The sequence below is a fragment of the Phoca vitulina genome, unplaced genomic scaffold (assembly GCF_004348235.1).
Source record: "Phoca vitulina isolate PV1807 unplaced genomic scaffold, GSC_HSeal_1.0 scaffold4, whole genome shotgun sequence".
NCBI lineage: Eukaryota > Metazoa > Chordata > Mammalia > Carnivora > Phocidae > Phoca > Phoca vitulina.
The window spans coordinates 15,081,193-15,098,738 of NW_022589707.1; the positions used below are offsets into that span (position 1 = coordinate 15,081,193).

Consider the following 17,546-nt stretch of genomic DNA (forward strand, 5'->3'; position numbering starts at 1 on the left):
AGTTTAGCCGAATATTTGTCAATTTTGTTGATCTTTCAAAGAACTAACTTTGGGTTTCATTGATTTTCTTTTTTATTATTTTTCTGCATTCTAGTCTGTTGATCTCTGCTCTGATCTTATTTCCTTTCTTTTGCTTGCTGTAGGCTTGATTTACTCTTCTCTTTCTAATTTCTTAATTGTGGAAGCCTAGGTTATTGATTTTGGACTTTTCTTCCCTGGTATCAGTGTTTAAAGCTATGCATTTCCTTCCTACATTGCTTTAGATACATCTCAAATTTTGATGTGTCTTTGTTTTCATTTGGTTTAAAAGTATTTTCCATTTGATTTATTCTTGATATGTGGGTTGCTTAGAAAATGTTTAATTTCCAAATATTTGGGGATTTTTAAAATTTATTTTCTGTTCTATAATTTAATTCAGTTGTGGTTAAGAAACATGCTTTGATTTCTGTCCTTTTAAATGTATTGACATTTATTTCATGACCGGCACTGAATACATCCTTAAGAACTGTCCATATGTACTTGAAAAGAATGTATTTTACAGTCATTGGGTTGAATGTTCTAGGTTAAGTTGGGTGATTACGTTGTTCTATATCCTTGATGATTTTCTGTCTAGTTCTATTGATCATTGGGTCGGTATGGACATTTCCAACTATTATGGTTACACGATCTATTTCTCCTTTCATTTTGTCAGGTTTTGCTTCATGTATTTTGAGGCTTTTTTGTTAAGTGTGTATGTGTTTATTGTTGTTATATCATCCTGATGTATTAACTTCTTTCTCATTATGAAATATCTTTTTTTCTCTTATAGATTTTTGTCTTAAATTCTACTTGTCTGGTATTAATATAGTCAATCCTAATCTCTAATGGTGACTGTTTGCATGGCCTATCTTTTCCCATCTTTTTACTTTCACCCTGTTTGTATCTTTGAATCTAATGTGTGTCTTTTGTAGACAGCAGATAATTGGATCTTGCTTTTTTATTCTGTCTGGCAATCTCTATTTTTTGGTTGGGGTAATTAAACTATTTACATTTAACATAATTATTAATATAGTTGGATTTACTTCTGCCATTGTGCTATTTGTTCTATATGTCTCCTGCCTTTTTTTGTTTGTTTCTCTTGTCCTCTTTGACTGCTTTTTGTTTTGTCTTAAATGAATATTTTCAGTGTATCATTTTAATTTTTCTGTCAATATTTTCACTTTTTTTCAGTTTTTTCTTAGTTGTTGCTCTAGGGATTAGCATATGCATTTTACTTTACCACAGTCTACCTCAGATTAATACTAACTTAATTTTAGTAAAAAATAGAATCTTTTCTCCAGTATAGTTTCATTCTCTCTGGGCTCCTATTTGCTATAATTGTCATGCGTATCATGTGTATGTGTTATAAGTCCAACAATATACAGTTGATCCTTGAAGAATGTAGGGGCTAAAGGAGCCAACTTCCCAGGTAGTCTAAAATCTGCATATAATTTTTGACTCCTCCAAAATTTAACTGCTAATAGCCTACTGTTGACCAGAAGCCTTACTGATATGATAAACAACACATATTTTGTGTTTTATGTAGTATATGCTGTATTCTTACAATAAAGTAGGCTAGAGATAAGAAACTGTTACTAAGAAAATTATAAGGAAGAGAAAATACCTTTGCAGTACTCTATTATAAGAAGTCTGCATATAAATTAACCCATGTGGTTCAAACCTGTTGTTCAAGGGTCAACTATAATGTTATAATTATTGCTTTATAACATTTTATGTCCTTTAAAGTAGTTGAGAGAAATGAAAACAATTTATCTATGGACTCTTTTATATCAGCTCACATATTTATCATTTCTAGTGCTCTTTTTTCTCCTTGATTATTCACATCACTGTTTAGTGTAAATCTTTAAGTCTAAAGACTTCCTTTAGTATTTTTTGTAAATCTGTCAGCAGTGCATTCTCTCAGTCATTGCTTCCCTGGTAATGTCTTTTTTAGCCTTTGTTTTTGGAGGATAGTTTGCTGGATATAGAATTCTTGTCTTTATATTTCAGCACTTTGACTATGGCATTCTACTGCCCTATCTCTTCCATTGTTCAGGTGGAAAGCTAGCCATTGATCATATTGATGTTCCCCTGTAAAAACCATTCATTTACTCATTACACAATGAGTAGTTTTTACCTTGCTGCTGTCAAAAATCTTCTCTTTGGCTTATGGTGTGTCTCTGTGTGGATCTTTTTCTTTTTATCCTCCATGGGATTTTTTGAGAGACTCAAGTGCATGGATTAGTGCTTTCATCAAATTTGGGCAATTTTTTTTTTTCATTATTTCTTCATACATTCCTTTTGCCCCTTTGTGTCTCTCTTTTCCTTCTGGGACTCCTATTATGCAGTTGTTCATACCCTTGATCATATTCCATAGATCTCCAAGGCTCTGTTCTTTTTTTTTTTTTTCATTCTTTTTTCTTTGTTTTTCTCAGCTGGATTATCTTAGTTTACCTACCTTCAGGTTTACTCATTTCTTTCTACTGCCAGTGCAGATCAGCTGCTGAATTGCAGATTTGAATATTTCATTGATTATTGCACTTTACAAATCCAGAATTTCTATTTGGTTTCTTTAAAAACAACAACACAATAAATAAACCAAAACTCATTTCTCTTTATTGATATTATCTCTTTGGTGAGGTATGATTGTCATGTCTTTAATTCTCTTTAATTCTTTACACATGGTTTCCTTTATTTCTTTGAACATGTTTATATTCATTGACAGAGTCTTTGTCTGGTACATCCAATGCCATATCTAATACCTGGGCTTCCCCAAGAATAATTGCTGTGGACTGCATACTTTACTCTTTCTTTACATGTGTGATAACTTTTTGTCAAAAACTGGATATTTTAAGTATTGTGGTAACTCTAGTAATCACATTTCCCTCTTCCCCATCCTCAGAGGTTGTTATTGTTGCTGCTTGTTGTTGTCATTTATTTAGTGTCTTTCCTGGACAAATTCTGCAGTCTTACTCTTTGTCACATGCAGTCACTGAAGTCTCTGCTTAATTAGCTAAGTCATCAGCTGATGATTTGACAGAGTTTCTTAAATGATTTAAGCCAATAGGTCTCCAACTCTTTTTCTAATGGGCACTTTGTGTGTTGGGACATGGCTTCCATGCTCTGGCAGTTTACAACTCTGCCTTAGCCTTCACTTCCCACATGCACAGAACCTCAAAGGCAAGCACGGGTGAGAGGTTAGGCCTTATCTTGTCTTTCCTGGGTATTTGCACGGCCTTCTACATGTGCATGGCCTTCTGGATCCCCAGGAATATGTCAGAAATTGCCAAAGTCTCCCATGGAGCTCTTGTTTCTCAGATTTTCCTTTTGAGTTTTTTGGCCAGCCTCTTGTTTGCCCCAGGTGGAGTTACTGCCCCTGGCAACTGCAGTGTTAAACAGTTGCCACTGATTTTTTGGGACAAACTTGCTGAGGCTAGGGCTTTCCTCACTGATTGGGCTCTGAGTCAGATGAAACAAAGATTAGCTCCATGAACGGGGCTTTTCTAGGGAGCACCAGTCAGGTCGAATAGTGACAGTTCCCTGGGGACAGGGCTTCTGAGGGAGCTCCAAACCCATCGGCCTCCTCCAATGGCTGTTAGGCTGCTGGCTGTCATAGCTACTGCAGTTCTGAGGCTGCTGATTTCCAAGGCCACCATGAAACTGGGAAGAGGGACTAGAAATACAGCAAGTGAAAACACCAGAAAGCTTGTTTGCTGTTGTTAGGAAGATTCAGCTGTTTTCCTTAAATGAATGTTTTTGGGATTGTTGCAGGCCTTTGGCTAATTTCTAGAGTGCTGAAAAAGTTAATTTTGAAAATTTATGCCAGTGTTCTCATTGCTTTTTGGAGGAATGGATTTTCAGAGGTCCTTCATCCATAATTCCAAAAGTGCTTCTCACTCTGCCTGTTTTTTTTTTTTTTTTTAAAGATTTTATTTATTTATTTATTTGAGACAGAGAGAGAGAGAAACAGCATGAGAGGGGAGAGAGGGTCAGAGGGAGAAGCAGGCTCCCTGCTGAGCCGGGAGCCCGATGTGGGACTCGATCCCAGGACTCCGGGACCATGACCTGAGCCGAAGGCAGTCACTTAACCAACTGAGCCACCCAGGCGCCCACTCTGCCTGTGTTTTTAAGTGCTGTGCATATTACACCTGTTCTTTTTGATATCTGATGATGCCCTATGTGTATTTATTGTCAGCCATGAAAGTCCACTCTTTGATTTCATTGAGAGCTGCTTGCGAAATAAACATGAAATGGTTATTTATGAAGCTGCGTCAGCTATCATCCATCTTCCTAACTGTACTGCCAGGGAGTTGGCACCTGCCGTTTCAGGTTAGTTGTGTGTTTCATAGCTGGATTTTGTTTATATTCGTATGTTTTTGTTTTAAGTTCCATAGTTCTACAGGATAGGTAGTAAGAATGATTTTTGAACCTTAGCTCTATTATATATACCTTTATGTTGTGATATGTAGATGATTTATTTTTGTTGTTCTTTACTTAATTACCTCTTTTTCTGAAGTTACCATTTCCCTATATAAAACATTAAAAATTTTGCTTAGAATCAAGTAACTTTCATGCCTTCAGTTCTCTTTCATGTTTAAAAAGTCCATTTGCTCTTATAACTATAAATATTGCTACCACAAATTCAGATATTAGTGGGTATATTAATTCTTATAGAAAAATAAACTTTGTTTCCTATATTTGTACTTTTTATAGTTTAACAAAAAGTGTTTTTACTATTTTTGATGATACATTTCTCATGTGAAGTTTTGATGCTGTGATCTAATCTCCTTATGCATATTTTGAATACTATACTTTATGTACTATATTTTCAGATATATGCAATATGATGAAATGAGCTATATTCACAGCAATCTTTTTTCCTTTCTAGTTCTTCAACTTTTCTGTAGCTCTCCTAAGCCAGCTTTGAGATATGCAGCTGTGAGGACCTTGAACAAGGTAGGTGTCCCTTTGCCAACTGTTGACTTATATCAATGTTTGATTGAGAATCATTACATGTGAAGCATTTGGCTTTCTCCCCAAGGTTAGTAAATAGGATTTATGGGCTTCACTTCTATAGCAGCTTCCTTGTATTTGTGGCCTTAGGTGTGGCCATTTTTACTGTTCAGCTAAAGATTATAATTCCACTTCTGAGCACTTTATAGCTGAGAACCACATTGTCCAATATGATGGCCATTAGCCATGAGTGGCTATTTCCATTTAAATTAAGTAAAATTAAATAAAATAAAAAATTCAGCTCCTCAGTCACTCTAGTCACACTTCATGTGCTCAGTAATCATGTGGTTAGTGACTCTCATATTGGACAATGTAAACATACCGAACATTTTTATCACTGTAGAAAGTTTTGGACAGTGCTGGTGCAACACAATGTGAGTCACGTGTAATTTTAAATTTTATAGTAACCACATTAAACATTTTTTAAGACGAAAATAATTTTAATAATTTATTTACCCTAATATATGTAAAATGTCATATCAACATGGAATTGGTGTAAAATTATTGAAGATCTATTTTGCCTTATATTTTTTCACACTAAGTCTTGACATCCAGTGCTTATTTTTATGTTTAGAGCATATCTTAATTTGGACTAGCCACATTTCAAGTGCTTAGTAGTCACATTTGGTTATTGGCTACCCTACTGGACACCATAGGTTTAGACAATACAATTCAGAAACATAGAATAAATTAAATAACCATAAACATTTGAAATGAAAGTTTATTTATTTTTTTTAAAGGTTTTATTTGAGAGAGAGAGCGAGCATGAGAGATCATGAGCCGGGGGGAGGGGTAGAGGGAGAAGCAGACTCCCTGCTGAGCAGGGAGCCTGACATGGGACTCGATCCCAGGAGCCTGGGATCGTGACCTGAGCTGAAGGCAGACACTTAACCAACTCAGCCACCCAGGCACCCTTGAAATGAAAGTTTAATGTAGTAGAAGACTTGTCATAAGGCAGTATGTGATCTATTATAAATTAATAGTATGAACAATTGGAGGCGAGAGAAGCCATGGAAAAACCTTTATAGGACAGCCACAGAAGAACCCTTTACAGAATAACAATTTGAATTGTTTTTTTAAGAAGTGATATAGGTCCACATTCCTTTATCTGTAAACTTGGGGCCAGATGTGCCTCAGAATTCAGTATTTTATGAATTTTAGGAAGGCAATATGGTGCTATCTCTTATATACTAACCCCATTGAGCCTAGAGCAGTACCCTACCATTAAACACATTAATACTTCTTTTTTTAAAGCCGTATTAATATTTCTGTGCTATACATAGGACTATCCTCACTAAGTGGAATAAATTAATATTTAACTTGTTTAACATTAGTTTGGGTCAGATTTTCCTGTTAAATGAATTTTGATGCCAATACTTTGCTGAGTTTTCAAAGTTTTTAAATTGTGGGTAAAGGATTCTCTACCAATATTGAGATGGAGAAGTGAACAATTTTGACAAAAGCAAAGAAGCAGGAGAAGGACAGACATGTTTTAGTGGCTGGAGTTTGCTGAAATACAGAAGTGTTTCCTAAGTGATAAGATATTAACAGTCTTTGAGCAGTGTTTACCACAGTGGGTACGATTCTCCAAGATCCTTACATCTAGTAGAATAGATATCCATGTACACATGTACTATAAAGAGAAATAGTCCAACTGTAATAAAATAGACTGTGAGGGCGCCTGGGTGTTTCAGTCGGTTAAGCGTCTGCCTTTGGCTCAGGTCATGATCTCAGGGTCCTGGGATCAAGCCCCGAGTTGGGCTCCCTGCTCAGCGGGACCTCTACTTCTCCCTTTCCCTCTGCCTGTCTCCCCCCACTTGTGTGCTCTCTCTCTCTGAAATAAATAAAATCTTAAAAAACAAAACAAAACAAAACCACAGACTGTGATATTGTTACAAAGATTATAGAAACCTAGGAAGAGAAAGTGCTTTGTTATACTATGACTCTGGCAGTTAATCGTGTATCAAATGATATATCATAGCTTATTAATTGGAAATGTTCTTCTTAAAACAATTACTTTTGACCTATATTGCCCCATTTAGATTTTTAAAAGCTGCTTACCTTAATTAAAATGTCTATTTTCCTCTTTGTTTTTTAAAGTTCTGGTCTTCATTAGTAGCAGTTTGCTTATTATTTGTCTTGCCCTTCCACAAGGTGGCAATGAAGCACCCCTCTGCTGTTACTGCCTGCAATCTGGACTTAGAAAACTTGATCACAGACTCAAACAGAAGCATTGCAACCCTGGCCATTACTACACTCCTCAAAACAGGGAGTGAGAGCAGTGTGGACAGGCTCATGAAGCAGATATCTTCTTTTGTGTCTGAAATCTCAGATGAGTTCAAGGTAAAAGTTTAAATATGATCATGTTTCTCCCAGTCTCTGGCTTGCCTATTTCTTTTCTTAACAGTATCTTTTGATGAGCAAAAGTGTTAAATTTTTATGAAGTTCAATTTATTAATTTCTTTCACTGTTCTATTGCCTTTGTCTACTTCCAGGCCTTAAAGATATTTTCTTATGTTTTCTAAATGTTTTATGGGTTCAGCTTTTACATTTTGGTCTATTATCCAATTTGAATTAAATATATATATATTGTGTGTGATAAGTTCAGGGTTTTTTTTTCCATACTAATATCTAGTCATTCCAGCATAATTTGTTGAAAAAGTCTTCTTTTTCCCATCAGAGTGCTTTGGCATCTTTGTCTGAAAAGCAGATAACTGTATAACTGTAGGTATATATCTAGGTTCCTTATCACATTCTGTTGATCTATTTGTCAATCCTATGCCAGTACCATACTGTATTGATTAATGTAGCTTTATGGTACTTCTTAAATGTAAAGCAGGTGGTCTTCCAACTTTGTCCTTTTTTTAATATTCTAGGTCCTTTACATTTCCATATAAAATTTAGGATCAGTTTATAATTTCTATAAAATAAAGTCTGCTAGAATTATGATTGGAGTTATGTTGAATCTATAAATAAATCTGGGGGGAACTGACATCATAATGGTATTCTTCCAGTTCATGAATATGGTATACCTCTCCCTTTATTTAGGTCTTCTTTAATTTCTCTGAGCAGTGTTTTATAGCATTTACTCTATTGATCTTGTACACATCTTTCGTTAAATTTATATCTAAATATTTTATGCTTTTATATCCTACTGAAATATCTACTTTGTTTGTTAGTAGTATATAAAAATAGATACATATATTTTTTTGCTTTCTCATAACTTGGTATCCTTGCTGAGTACCCTTATTGGTTCCAGTAGTTGTTATGCATTTCTTAAGATTGTCTGTATAAATAATCATGTTATCTGTGAATACAGACAGTTTTGTTTCTTCATTTCCAACCTAAATGCTTTCCCTTTCTTTTTCTTGCCTTATTAAAATGACTAGGATTTCCACTATAGTGTTGAATAGAACTGGTGAGAATGTGTCAGAGATGATCAAAAGAACAATAAAATAAATTTCAGTTAAAAGAATTAAAGTAGAAAGATTTTATTATTTCATTCTTATTTCTCAAACAAGTATAACTTGCTCTATTCACTCTCTTCTATATATCTAGACTTTTTATTTTTATTTTTTTTAGAGAGAGTACACAGGAGCACTGGGAGAGGGATAGAGAGAATCTTAATCAGGCTACACGCTCAATGTGGAGCCTGACACAAGGCTCGATCTCAGGACCCTGAGATCATGACCTGAGCCAAAAGCAAGGGTCGGATGCTTAACTGAGTCACCCAGCCACCCCTATATCTAGACTTTTAAAAAACAAACAGCTTATTTATTCAAGTAGACATTTTGAATCATGGGGAACCTTAGGAGGTTATGAATGTCACTGTGTAGTATAGCTTACTGAATGAGTCTCCTATGCTTAGGTATTTAGATAGTTTTCAGTATTTTGCAATTACAAATAATGCTGCAGTGGATAACCTGGTGCATATGTTTTCTTAAAATGTTGGAGGTACATCTCAGGGTCGGTTCATAGAAGTTCATATGCTAGGTTGAAGGGTAAATCAATATGTAGTCCATTTGTAGAGAATGCTAAATTCCACCAGCATGTTTAAGAGTGCCAGTTTCCCCCTAGCCTCACCAGTAGAGTGTATTGTGTTTTGAAGTTTTGTCAGCTTGGTGGGTGAGAAAGTGATCTCAATGTAGTTTTAATGAATTTCTCTTCTTAATGAGGGGAGTTAAACATCTTTTTACATTTTTAAAGATCATGTAATATTTCTTTTTGAATATCGTTTGTTCATCTCTTTTTTCCATTTTCTATGGGAATTTTGGTCTTTTGTTTCCTCAGTTATTTCAAGTGTTTTTAATATATTAGGGATATTAGTTCTTTATCCATGAAATATGTTATGATATTTTCTCCCAGTTTGTCATTTTTCTTTTGACTTTTCTTACGGTGTCTTTTGTTGTGCGAAGTTTGTTATTTTTATGTAGTAAGATTTGTCAATCTTGTTGCATTTGACTTTTGGGTAGCAGAAAACTTTCCCTTCAGGGGCGCCTGGGTGGCTTAGTTGGTTAAGTGTCCGACTCTTGATTTGGGCTCAGGTCATGATCTTAGGGTTCTGAGATCAAGCCCCACGCTGAGCTCCATGCTGGGCGTGGAGCCTGCCTTGGGGTTTTCTCTCCCCCTCTCCCTCAGCCCCTTCCCCCACTCCAGAAGGAAGGAAGCTAGGAAGGAAGGAAGCTAGGAAGGAAGGAAGGAATCTAGGAAGCTTTCCCTTCAGATTATAGAATCTGATTGGGTGAATAAGGATTCACCTAAGATTTCTTCCAGTGCATGCATAGTTCCTTGTTTTCATTTAGATCTCTGATACATTGGATTTTTTTATTTTATTATGTTAATCAGCATACATTACGTCATTAGTTTTTGATGTAGTGTTCCATGATTCATTGTTTCCGTAAACACCCAGTGCTCCATTCAGTACGTGTCCTCTTTAGTACCCGTCACCAGGCTAACCCATCCCCCCACCCCTCTCCCCTCTAGAATCCTCAGTTTCTCAGAGTCCATAGTCTCTCATGGTTCGTCTCCCCCACTGAATTCCCCCCCTTCATTTCTCCCTTCCTACTGTCTTCTTTTTTTATTATTATATATGGTATGAGAAATGGATCTAATCTTATCCTTTTTCAGTGATTATCCAGTTGGCCCCCCTCCATTTTATTTAAAAGACTGTCTTTGCCCCAGTGATTTGAGATACCACCTTTATCATCTGCTAAAGTTCCATATGTATGTGGGTCTGTTTTTGGGCTTCCTATTCTATTCTGTTGTTCATTTATTCATATATCAATACCACACACTACTTTAAACATACACACTTTGTAGGATGTATTAATACCTCTCAGTCCCCTCGCATGGCTCTTTGTTTTCATTCTTTCCCTAGCTATTCTTACATGTTTATTTTTCCTTATGAATTTTAGTATTAACTTATTTAGCTTCATGAAAAAATCTCATTGGCATTCTTATGGGATCACATCAAGATATCTTGATGATGTTGAGACATCCTATCCCAAGAACGAGGGATATCTTTTAACTTGTTCAAATCTACCATTGTGCCTTTCAAGAATATTTTATAGTATTTTTGTTAGTTCTGAATGCTTTTAAAATGCTTTTCTTATTTTGTTTGTTGTTGCTGTTATAAATGATTGTATCCAGTATATCTTCTAACTAGTTATACATGTATATGTTCCCTTTGTATACTGCAAGATCTCTTCCAGCCTTAGAAGATAGAGCATCTCCCTCTAAAAGTAAAGGGCAGGTTTCCGCACAGTCCTAGAAGATACAGCTAGTGCTTTCCCTGGAGCAAAAAGCAAGCATGCTCACTGTCCTGGATAAGAAAGAAGTTTCCCCTCAGCACAAAGGTCCAGCTGCTTACTACCCTCTGTGAAATATTCCAGTTCCACACCTCAGGATTCTTCTGTAATGAGAGCTACTGTGGCCCTTTCCACATTGCCCTCTGAGGAAACTGGCCCCAAAACGCTGATGCTCTAGCTACTGCTATTGCTGTATTTAATTGTCCTTCATCTCTGATCCAGGAGTCTTGTGTTTTCTCTACCACAACCCATGAACCTGTGGCAGACTAACTTGTTAGCTTGCAAGTAGGGGAAAATCTCATACCATGCTCACTTCTTGACACTGGTCTTCAAAGTTGTAAAATTTTCCTAGAAACCACTTTGTGAAGTAGTTCCTTGGTCATTTTCTGTTTCTTCTATGGAAATCGGTCTGTTTATGCTTTTTTAAAAAATTTATTTATTTGAGAGAGAGAGCATGAGCATGAGCGAGCAGGGGGAAGGGACAGAGGGAGAGGAGAGAGAGAATCTCAAGTAGACTCCGAGCTGAGCATAGAGCCTGGTGTGGGGCTTGATCTCATGACCGTGAGATCATGACCTGAGCCCAAATCAAGAGTCTGATGCTTAACCAACTGAGCCACCCAGCCGCCCCTCTGTTTGCTTTTTATTTTTACTCTTCACTTTAAAACTTTTTTGTGCTTATTGGCTTGGAGCAAAGGGATGGAGTCTCTTGAACAAACTTCAGTTGTACATTGTTTTTTATTTTCCTGTGAGGTCTCCTTGCCTATCTTTCATGAAGAACCGTTATTGCCCTTCTAGATAACTAGCGTGCCACCCTAGCTTGCAGTAAATAAGAGGGAAAGTATGCCTTGTAGCTAAAGGTGTAAAAATGAACATCCTTTCTGTGTTTGTTTTCCCACAGGTGGTGGTTGTACAGGCAATTAGTGCCCTCTGTCAGAAATACCCTCGAAAGCACAGTGTCATGATGACTTTCCTCTCCAACATGCTCCGAGATGATGTAGGTAGACATGTTTTCAACATAGGAAGTTGCTCGCTTAAATTTTTATGATTCCCATGAAATATCCTACATAGTATTTAAAACAGCTCTATCATCTCGGCATGCCTCCAAAGTGGTATGCTTAATTCTGGTTGCTGTTTTATCGTTACATATGCTATTGTTTTAGTTTTCCCCCTTGGAGAAAAAAAAAAAAAAAACACTTTTGTTTCTTTCAGAAGGGAAAGGAAATGAAATTTGAATATTAGAAGCTTGAGCCTGGGAGTAGAAGCATTTCTCCAAAAAGCGTCCTCAGAATGAATGGCAGTTTTCTCTTTTGCCAGGGAGGCTTTGAATATAAGCGGGCCATTGTGGACTGCATAATCAGCATTGTGGAAGAGAACCCTGAGGGTAAAGAAGCAGGTCTAGCCCACCTTTGTGAATTCATTGAGGACTGTGAACACACTGTTCTGGCTACTAAGATTCTACACTTGTTGGGCAAAGAGGGCCCCAGAACGCCTGTCCCCTCCAAGTATATCCGCTTTATTTTTAATAGGGTCGTACTGGAGAATGAGGCTGTCAGAGCTGGTGAGTCATTGGAACGCTGATAACTGATGTACCTGCTAATCTTTTGAAATGCTTGTTAACTCAAGGGGGTGGTGATGAAATTGGAAAATGAAGTTGCAAGGTCTATTTGACAGTAGGATCTTGGAGCATACTTAGGCCAGACACACTGCTCTTGGTCTGTACTACAGTTTCCATCCTGATTTCCGCCTTATGTTAGAGACAAATGAGCCCTGGCTGTCAGTACGATAGGAGTGCGGTGATGGCGTCATGCGGTTTTTCAGAGTGAGAGCCGTCAGTATGAGTATCTATGAATTGTGTGTGTGTGTTTCAATTAAGTGACTTTTACACAGGTCTTAGAAATTTGTTTACTTCCTCCTTCCTCTCTAATCATTCCTTCCCCTTAGCATACGAACAGGTGAAAATCTCTCCTATTAAAAATTATAAACCCTCCTCTGATGCGTTGTTTCTTACTCGCTACTCACTAGACCTCCCCTGTCAGGTAAACTTGAAGCAGCTGTTACTAGCTGCCTCCATGAATTTATTCTCCATTTTTTTCTTCAACTCACTTTAATCTAGCTCTCTCCCTTAAAAGCCCTCTGAAGCTTCTATTTTTAAAAATTACTTAGAAGCTAGTTGGAAAATCAAGTCAGTCACTGACGTTCTTACCTTTGTTCACCTCTCACTCAGCCTGATGGACTCTGGACTAAACACATCTCGAAACTCTTTCTCGCTGTGGTGTCCACAGTAGCCCGCATCTTCCATCTCTCCCCGGTCTGATTTCTAGGGCCTCTCTTTCATTCCTTAAAATACTAGTTTTTCTTGGGGGTCTGTCTTACAACACATGCTCTCTTCTCCGGGGGTCATCTTCGGTGCTCCACTGGCGTGCGGTGACATCACAGTCCTGTCTCTTTCCTAAACCTGTGTGTCCACTGTCTCAGGCACTTCAAGTTCAACCCAGATGCAAATCCTCACCTTCACCATCCACTCCGTTGTGAAGACGGAAACTACTTCTGCTGTTTTAGAACTGCCGTCTGCCCTCTGACAAAATTCTGTCAATGCCACCTGCTGACGATTTCTCCGTCCTCTTCTGTCTCTGTTTTCACAAGGCTGCTCTAGGCTCTCCTCCCCCTCAGATGCCCGGCCGGTCCGACGGCGTGAGTCCCGCGGGCACCCGGTCTGTTCTCCACACTCTGCATACAGGATGTGCCTACAAACTGGCTGTAGTGCGGTCTGCTACAGATACCCAAACTTATCCCGTATTTAACGTCCACTCCTAAGAACTCTGAGGCGCACCCATACCTGTTTTGTTCTCCCCCTGCTCCCCGGCGCAGAGCGTCCGCCTTAGCTTCGCTCGGCTGTGTCCATTCCAGTGTCGTACCCACTCTCTCTGCCCGGAATGCTCCTCTCCTGCCTTCTCCCCCTGGCGAACGCTGCGTGGCCGTCAGGTGTTTGCACAGCTAGCGAGTGTCGGCTCCCCGGCTGACTTCTCCAGCAGTTCTAAGTTGCATCCTGGATGTAGTTCTCCCAGGACTTCCTCGTTATCTCTTCCCTCGCCTGTCTTCCGCACTAGAGTACAAGTCCTGGAGGTCAGGAACTGTGTCTTTCCTCTTTCCGCCCCCAGCACCTGGCACAATTCCTGACAAAGGTTAGGTGGGCGATAAATCTTTACTGAATGAAGTGAATTTAACAACAGAGTTTCTTATTATGCTTGGGGCTGCTTGTTTGAGTTAGAGCTGAATTACATCACTGTGATATACAAGGGGTTGTGGTCAGAGTGGAGGAGAGCTCATGCAAGAAATACATACGATTCTTGGAGGATTTTCCTATTCATAGCTCTCTTGGGCCTGCAGATTTCTAGTTATGCTTACATGGATCAAAGAAATAAAGTCAAGAAACACTCTTTTAATTTCTTTAATGATGATTGCTTAACTCTGAGAAACCAATACAGTATTTATGTTGTTTTATTTTATGCTTCATTATAGCTGCTGTGAGTGCTTTGGCTAAATTTGGGGCTCAAAATGAGAATCTTCTCCCAAGCATCCTTGTACTCTTACAAAGGTAAGTAAAACGATGTCTTTTTTTTTTTTTTTTAAAGAAACACCGTATGACTGAATAGAGAATTTATCAAATGCTTTGTGGGGCCTGAGAGTAGAACAGACAGAGTAAGTCAGGGGCAAATGGCATTTGTTACCTTTCTAGTAATCTTGTATGTGTGCTGTGTATGTGTAAATTTGACTCTGAATTTCTGTTGTGTGAGTTTGAGGAAGTAACTTAAATGCCCGTGCCTCAATTTGCATAACAGGGGCCAACTTCAAAGTGATTCACTGTGGAGAGTTGAAAAATCAGCTTTTCATGGTTTCTGTGACTCCCTATTTGATGAGGAAAAGACCTGCTTTCGCAAATACTCTGTGATTACATCTTGTAATTGAAGCAGAAAAATTACAGGCCAAAGGCTGGCCGGTTTAAATAAAACAAATTGTCATTTGAGTGGTAACAATGCCTGGATTCTGAATCCTTGTTAGTATCCTTGGAAAGCAGAATATTCCCGTCTTGTAATTATAAAGAAGTCTAAATCTACCAGGGTCATGTGGTTGCATATTCAAGAACAGACTCGCAACTGCTCTCTCGTGTTGTTGTGTCCTTTCTAATTATTCGAATGCCTACTCATGTCGTGCTTCTGGTTCGGAATGACCCTATTTCTTTACCAATTTAGAACAGTCTCCCAAACTTATGGAGATTGTAGGATCCACCGCTGGCTGTTATGGAGGTCTTTTATAAAGGTAGTATCAGATGGTCTGAACTGTGCCCTTTAGGTGTGATAAAGAAGGCTCTTGGCAGTTTTTAGGGTACCGTGACCTGCCCCTTCTGTGTCCCCCTGGACAGGTGTATGATGGATACCGATGATGAGGTTCGGGACAGAGCCACTTTCTATCTGAATGTGCTGCAGCAGAGGCAGATGGCACTGAATGCCACATACATCTTCAATGGTCAGTGAGAGCCAAGAATGGAGACAAATACACTTTTGTTCCCCAAATGGTGTCTTGGAAGCATTATCTCATGATTTGCATATGAGCCGACTTCATTAGGCAAAATGCTTGGTTTTTTTTGTCTTTGACTGCACTTTCATTTCTAGGGGAACCTAAACATGGCTTGTTCCTGGTTCTCCTTGAGCTCCCTCTTGGTTGGGTTTACCTTTTTTTCTTATGATTGTTCCCACATGGCTAAGTTGCTTTCTTTTCCGAAAGGTACTTAAAATTTGTTGGAAATTTTTATGCTCTGCTCTCATGCTTCCTTGGGCAAAATGATAAGGCAGTTTTATAAAATAGCTTCATTTTTAGTGATTTTGGCTATAAAGTCTATGGTTTTACTCTTCTCTTTCGTCAGAAAACTTAGGTAAATACTACAAATCTGGGCCTGCCTGGATCCTAGGATTGTTATAATGCTGAGATTTCTGTTTCATAGGCCTCACCGTCTCAGTGCCAGGGATGGAGAAAGCCCTCCACCAGTACACACTGGAGCCTTCAGAGAAGCCCTTTGACATGAAGTCTGTTCCTCTTGCTATGGCTCCCGTGTTTGAGCAGAAAGCAGGTAGTGGGAACGCTTAACTGTTAGTTTTCTATGTGGTTTTCTATGTTTTACATCCATCAAATATGCTGTTAGTGTATTTCTCAAATACCTCTTTTGTTTGTTTAACTGTTGTTCCTAAATCTTATGGCACTAAGATGGATGTATTTTTTTTAATTAGGCTTTTAAGTAGTTTTTTCCTGGGGCGCCTGGGTGGCTCAGTTGGTTGAGCATCCAGCTCTTGGTTTTGGCTCAAGTCATGGTCTCAGGATCACAAGATCGAGATCGAGCCCCACGTTGGCTCCGCGCTCAGTGGGGGTAGTCTACTTGAAAGATTCCCCCTGCCCCTCCCCACTCTTGCATGTCCGTGTGCGCTCACTCTCAGATAAATAAATCTTTAAAAAAAATTAAAAGTTGTCCCCTGGTTTTCGCATAGAGTATGAAACATTACCTAGATTGAGTGTTTTCTTCTTTTAATGCTAAGTGTTAACAGCATTTGAAGTTAGTGGTCACTGTGTGTCTCAGAACAGTGATTGTCCTGTTACCTCCTGTTTTTATTTTCTGAAATTGGTAGTTTCAGTTAATTTCGCTATTGGAGGTTTGTTGTGAAAGAATGTATGGGACAAGATCATAAAAAATATTCCCAAAGAATTTCAAACTTTAAAACTCGAACAACAACAACAAAAAAAGAAAAAAAGTGTTTAGTGGCTCAAACTAAGGATGAAAGATATTATACTGACCTTCAGATTTTTCAGTTTTTCTGTTGATACTATACCAGTAATTTTTCCTGTTTGAATCATGAGATTTGTTTTATAAATTGCTCCTCCTTTTAAGAGTAATTTTTTTTTTGTACCTCCTGGTCCATTTAAAGCAAATTCTGTATTTTTAGGACCACTTTATTATTTCACAAAATACGTTCACTAAATACACTTTTTAATTTAAGCATCTCTCCAAAAAAGGTGACAAAGAACCTACTGGTATGATTGAGGAATAGCTCCTTATATATCTGCTAGAAGTTTCTGTCCTCATTTCTTTTGTCTGCATTTTTAGTTTGATAGTGGGAGGGAAACTCACTTGATTGCTCATATCTGTCTTTGTAGAAATCACACTTGTGGCCACGAAGCCAGAGAAGTTGGCTCCTTCCAGGCAAGACATTTTCCAAGGTATGATGATTTGATGTGTAGAAATAATAGTCTTGCATCCCAGGCATTGTAAATATAATGAAGTCCACTACTTTTATTCAAAGTGACTAATTCTTAGTACAGGAAATCTTTGTATGACTGAATATCTGTTGTTACAGGTGACAGTTGCTGGGGGCTACCTGGAGTCCATGGGACTTTTCAATTTCCAACTGCTAACTCACTAGCTGGGCGTATTGTCTTTACTCTGTATTGTGGTTAACAGGGAACTCAAATTCTACAAAATGAGGAATTTAGTTTCTTTTTTTTTTTCCTTGTAGTAATTCAGTATATAAAAACTCTCTTAAGAGATTATTTCACTAAAGCTTGGGGATATATTAGTTGAGCCTTCAACTGTGACGAAGGCAGTGGAAACTTAAAACATTTTAGGCACCCAGAGTAATGTCTGTTCCTTTCTCATGTTACTTG

At 38.1% G+C, this 17,546-nt stretch overlaps 1 protein-coding gene across 1 annotated transcript in view; it reads left to right on the top strand.

Annotated features, from left to right (window-relative positions):
* Nucleotides 1-17,546, top strand: part of COPG2 (COPI coat complex subunit gamma 2) — a 94,528-nt gene that overhangs the window by 55,053 nt on the left and 21,929 nt on the right. The window contains exons 10-18 of the mRNA XM_032401562.1: nt 4,214-4,347; nt 4,907-4,974; nt 7,186-7,374; nt 11,737-11,832; nt 12,153-12,396; nt 14,358-14,433; nt 15,259-15,362; nt 15,838-15,963; nt 17,040-17,102. Of these exons, the coding sequence (XP_032257453.1) occupies nt 4,214-4,347; nt 4,907-4,974; nt 7,186-7,374; nt 11,737-11,832; nt 12,153-12,396; nt 14,358-14,433; nt 15,259-15,362; nt 15,838-15,963; nt 17,040-17,102 (1,100 nt within the window). The remainder of the gene's footprint in view (nt 1-4,213; nt 4,348-4,906; nt 4,975-7,185; nt 7,375-11,736; nt 11,833-12,152; nt 12,397-14,357; nt 14,434-15,258; nt 15,363-15,837; nt 15,964-17,039; nt 17,103-17,546) is intronic.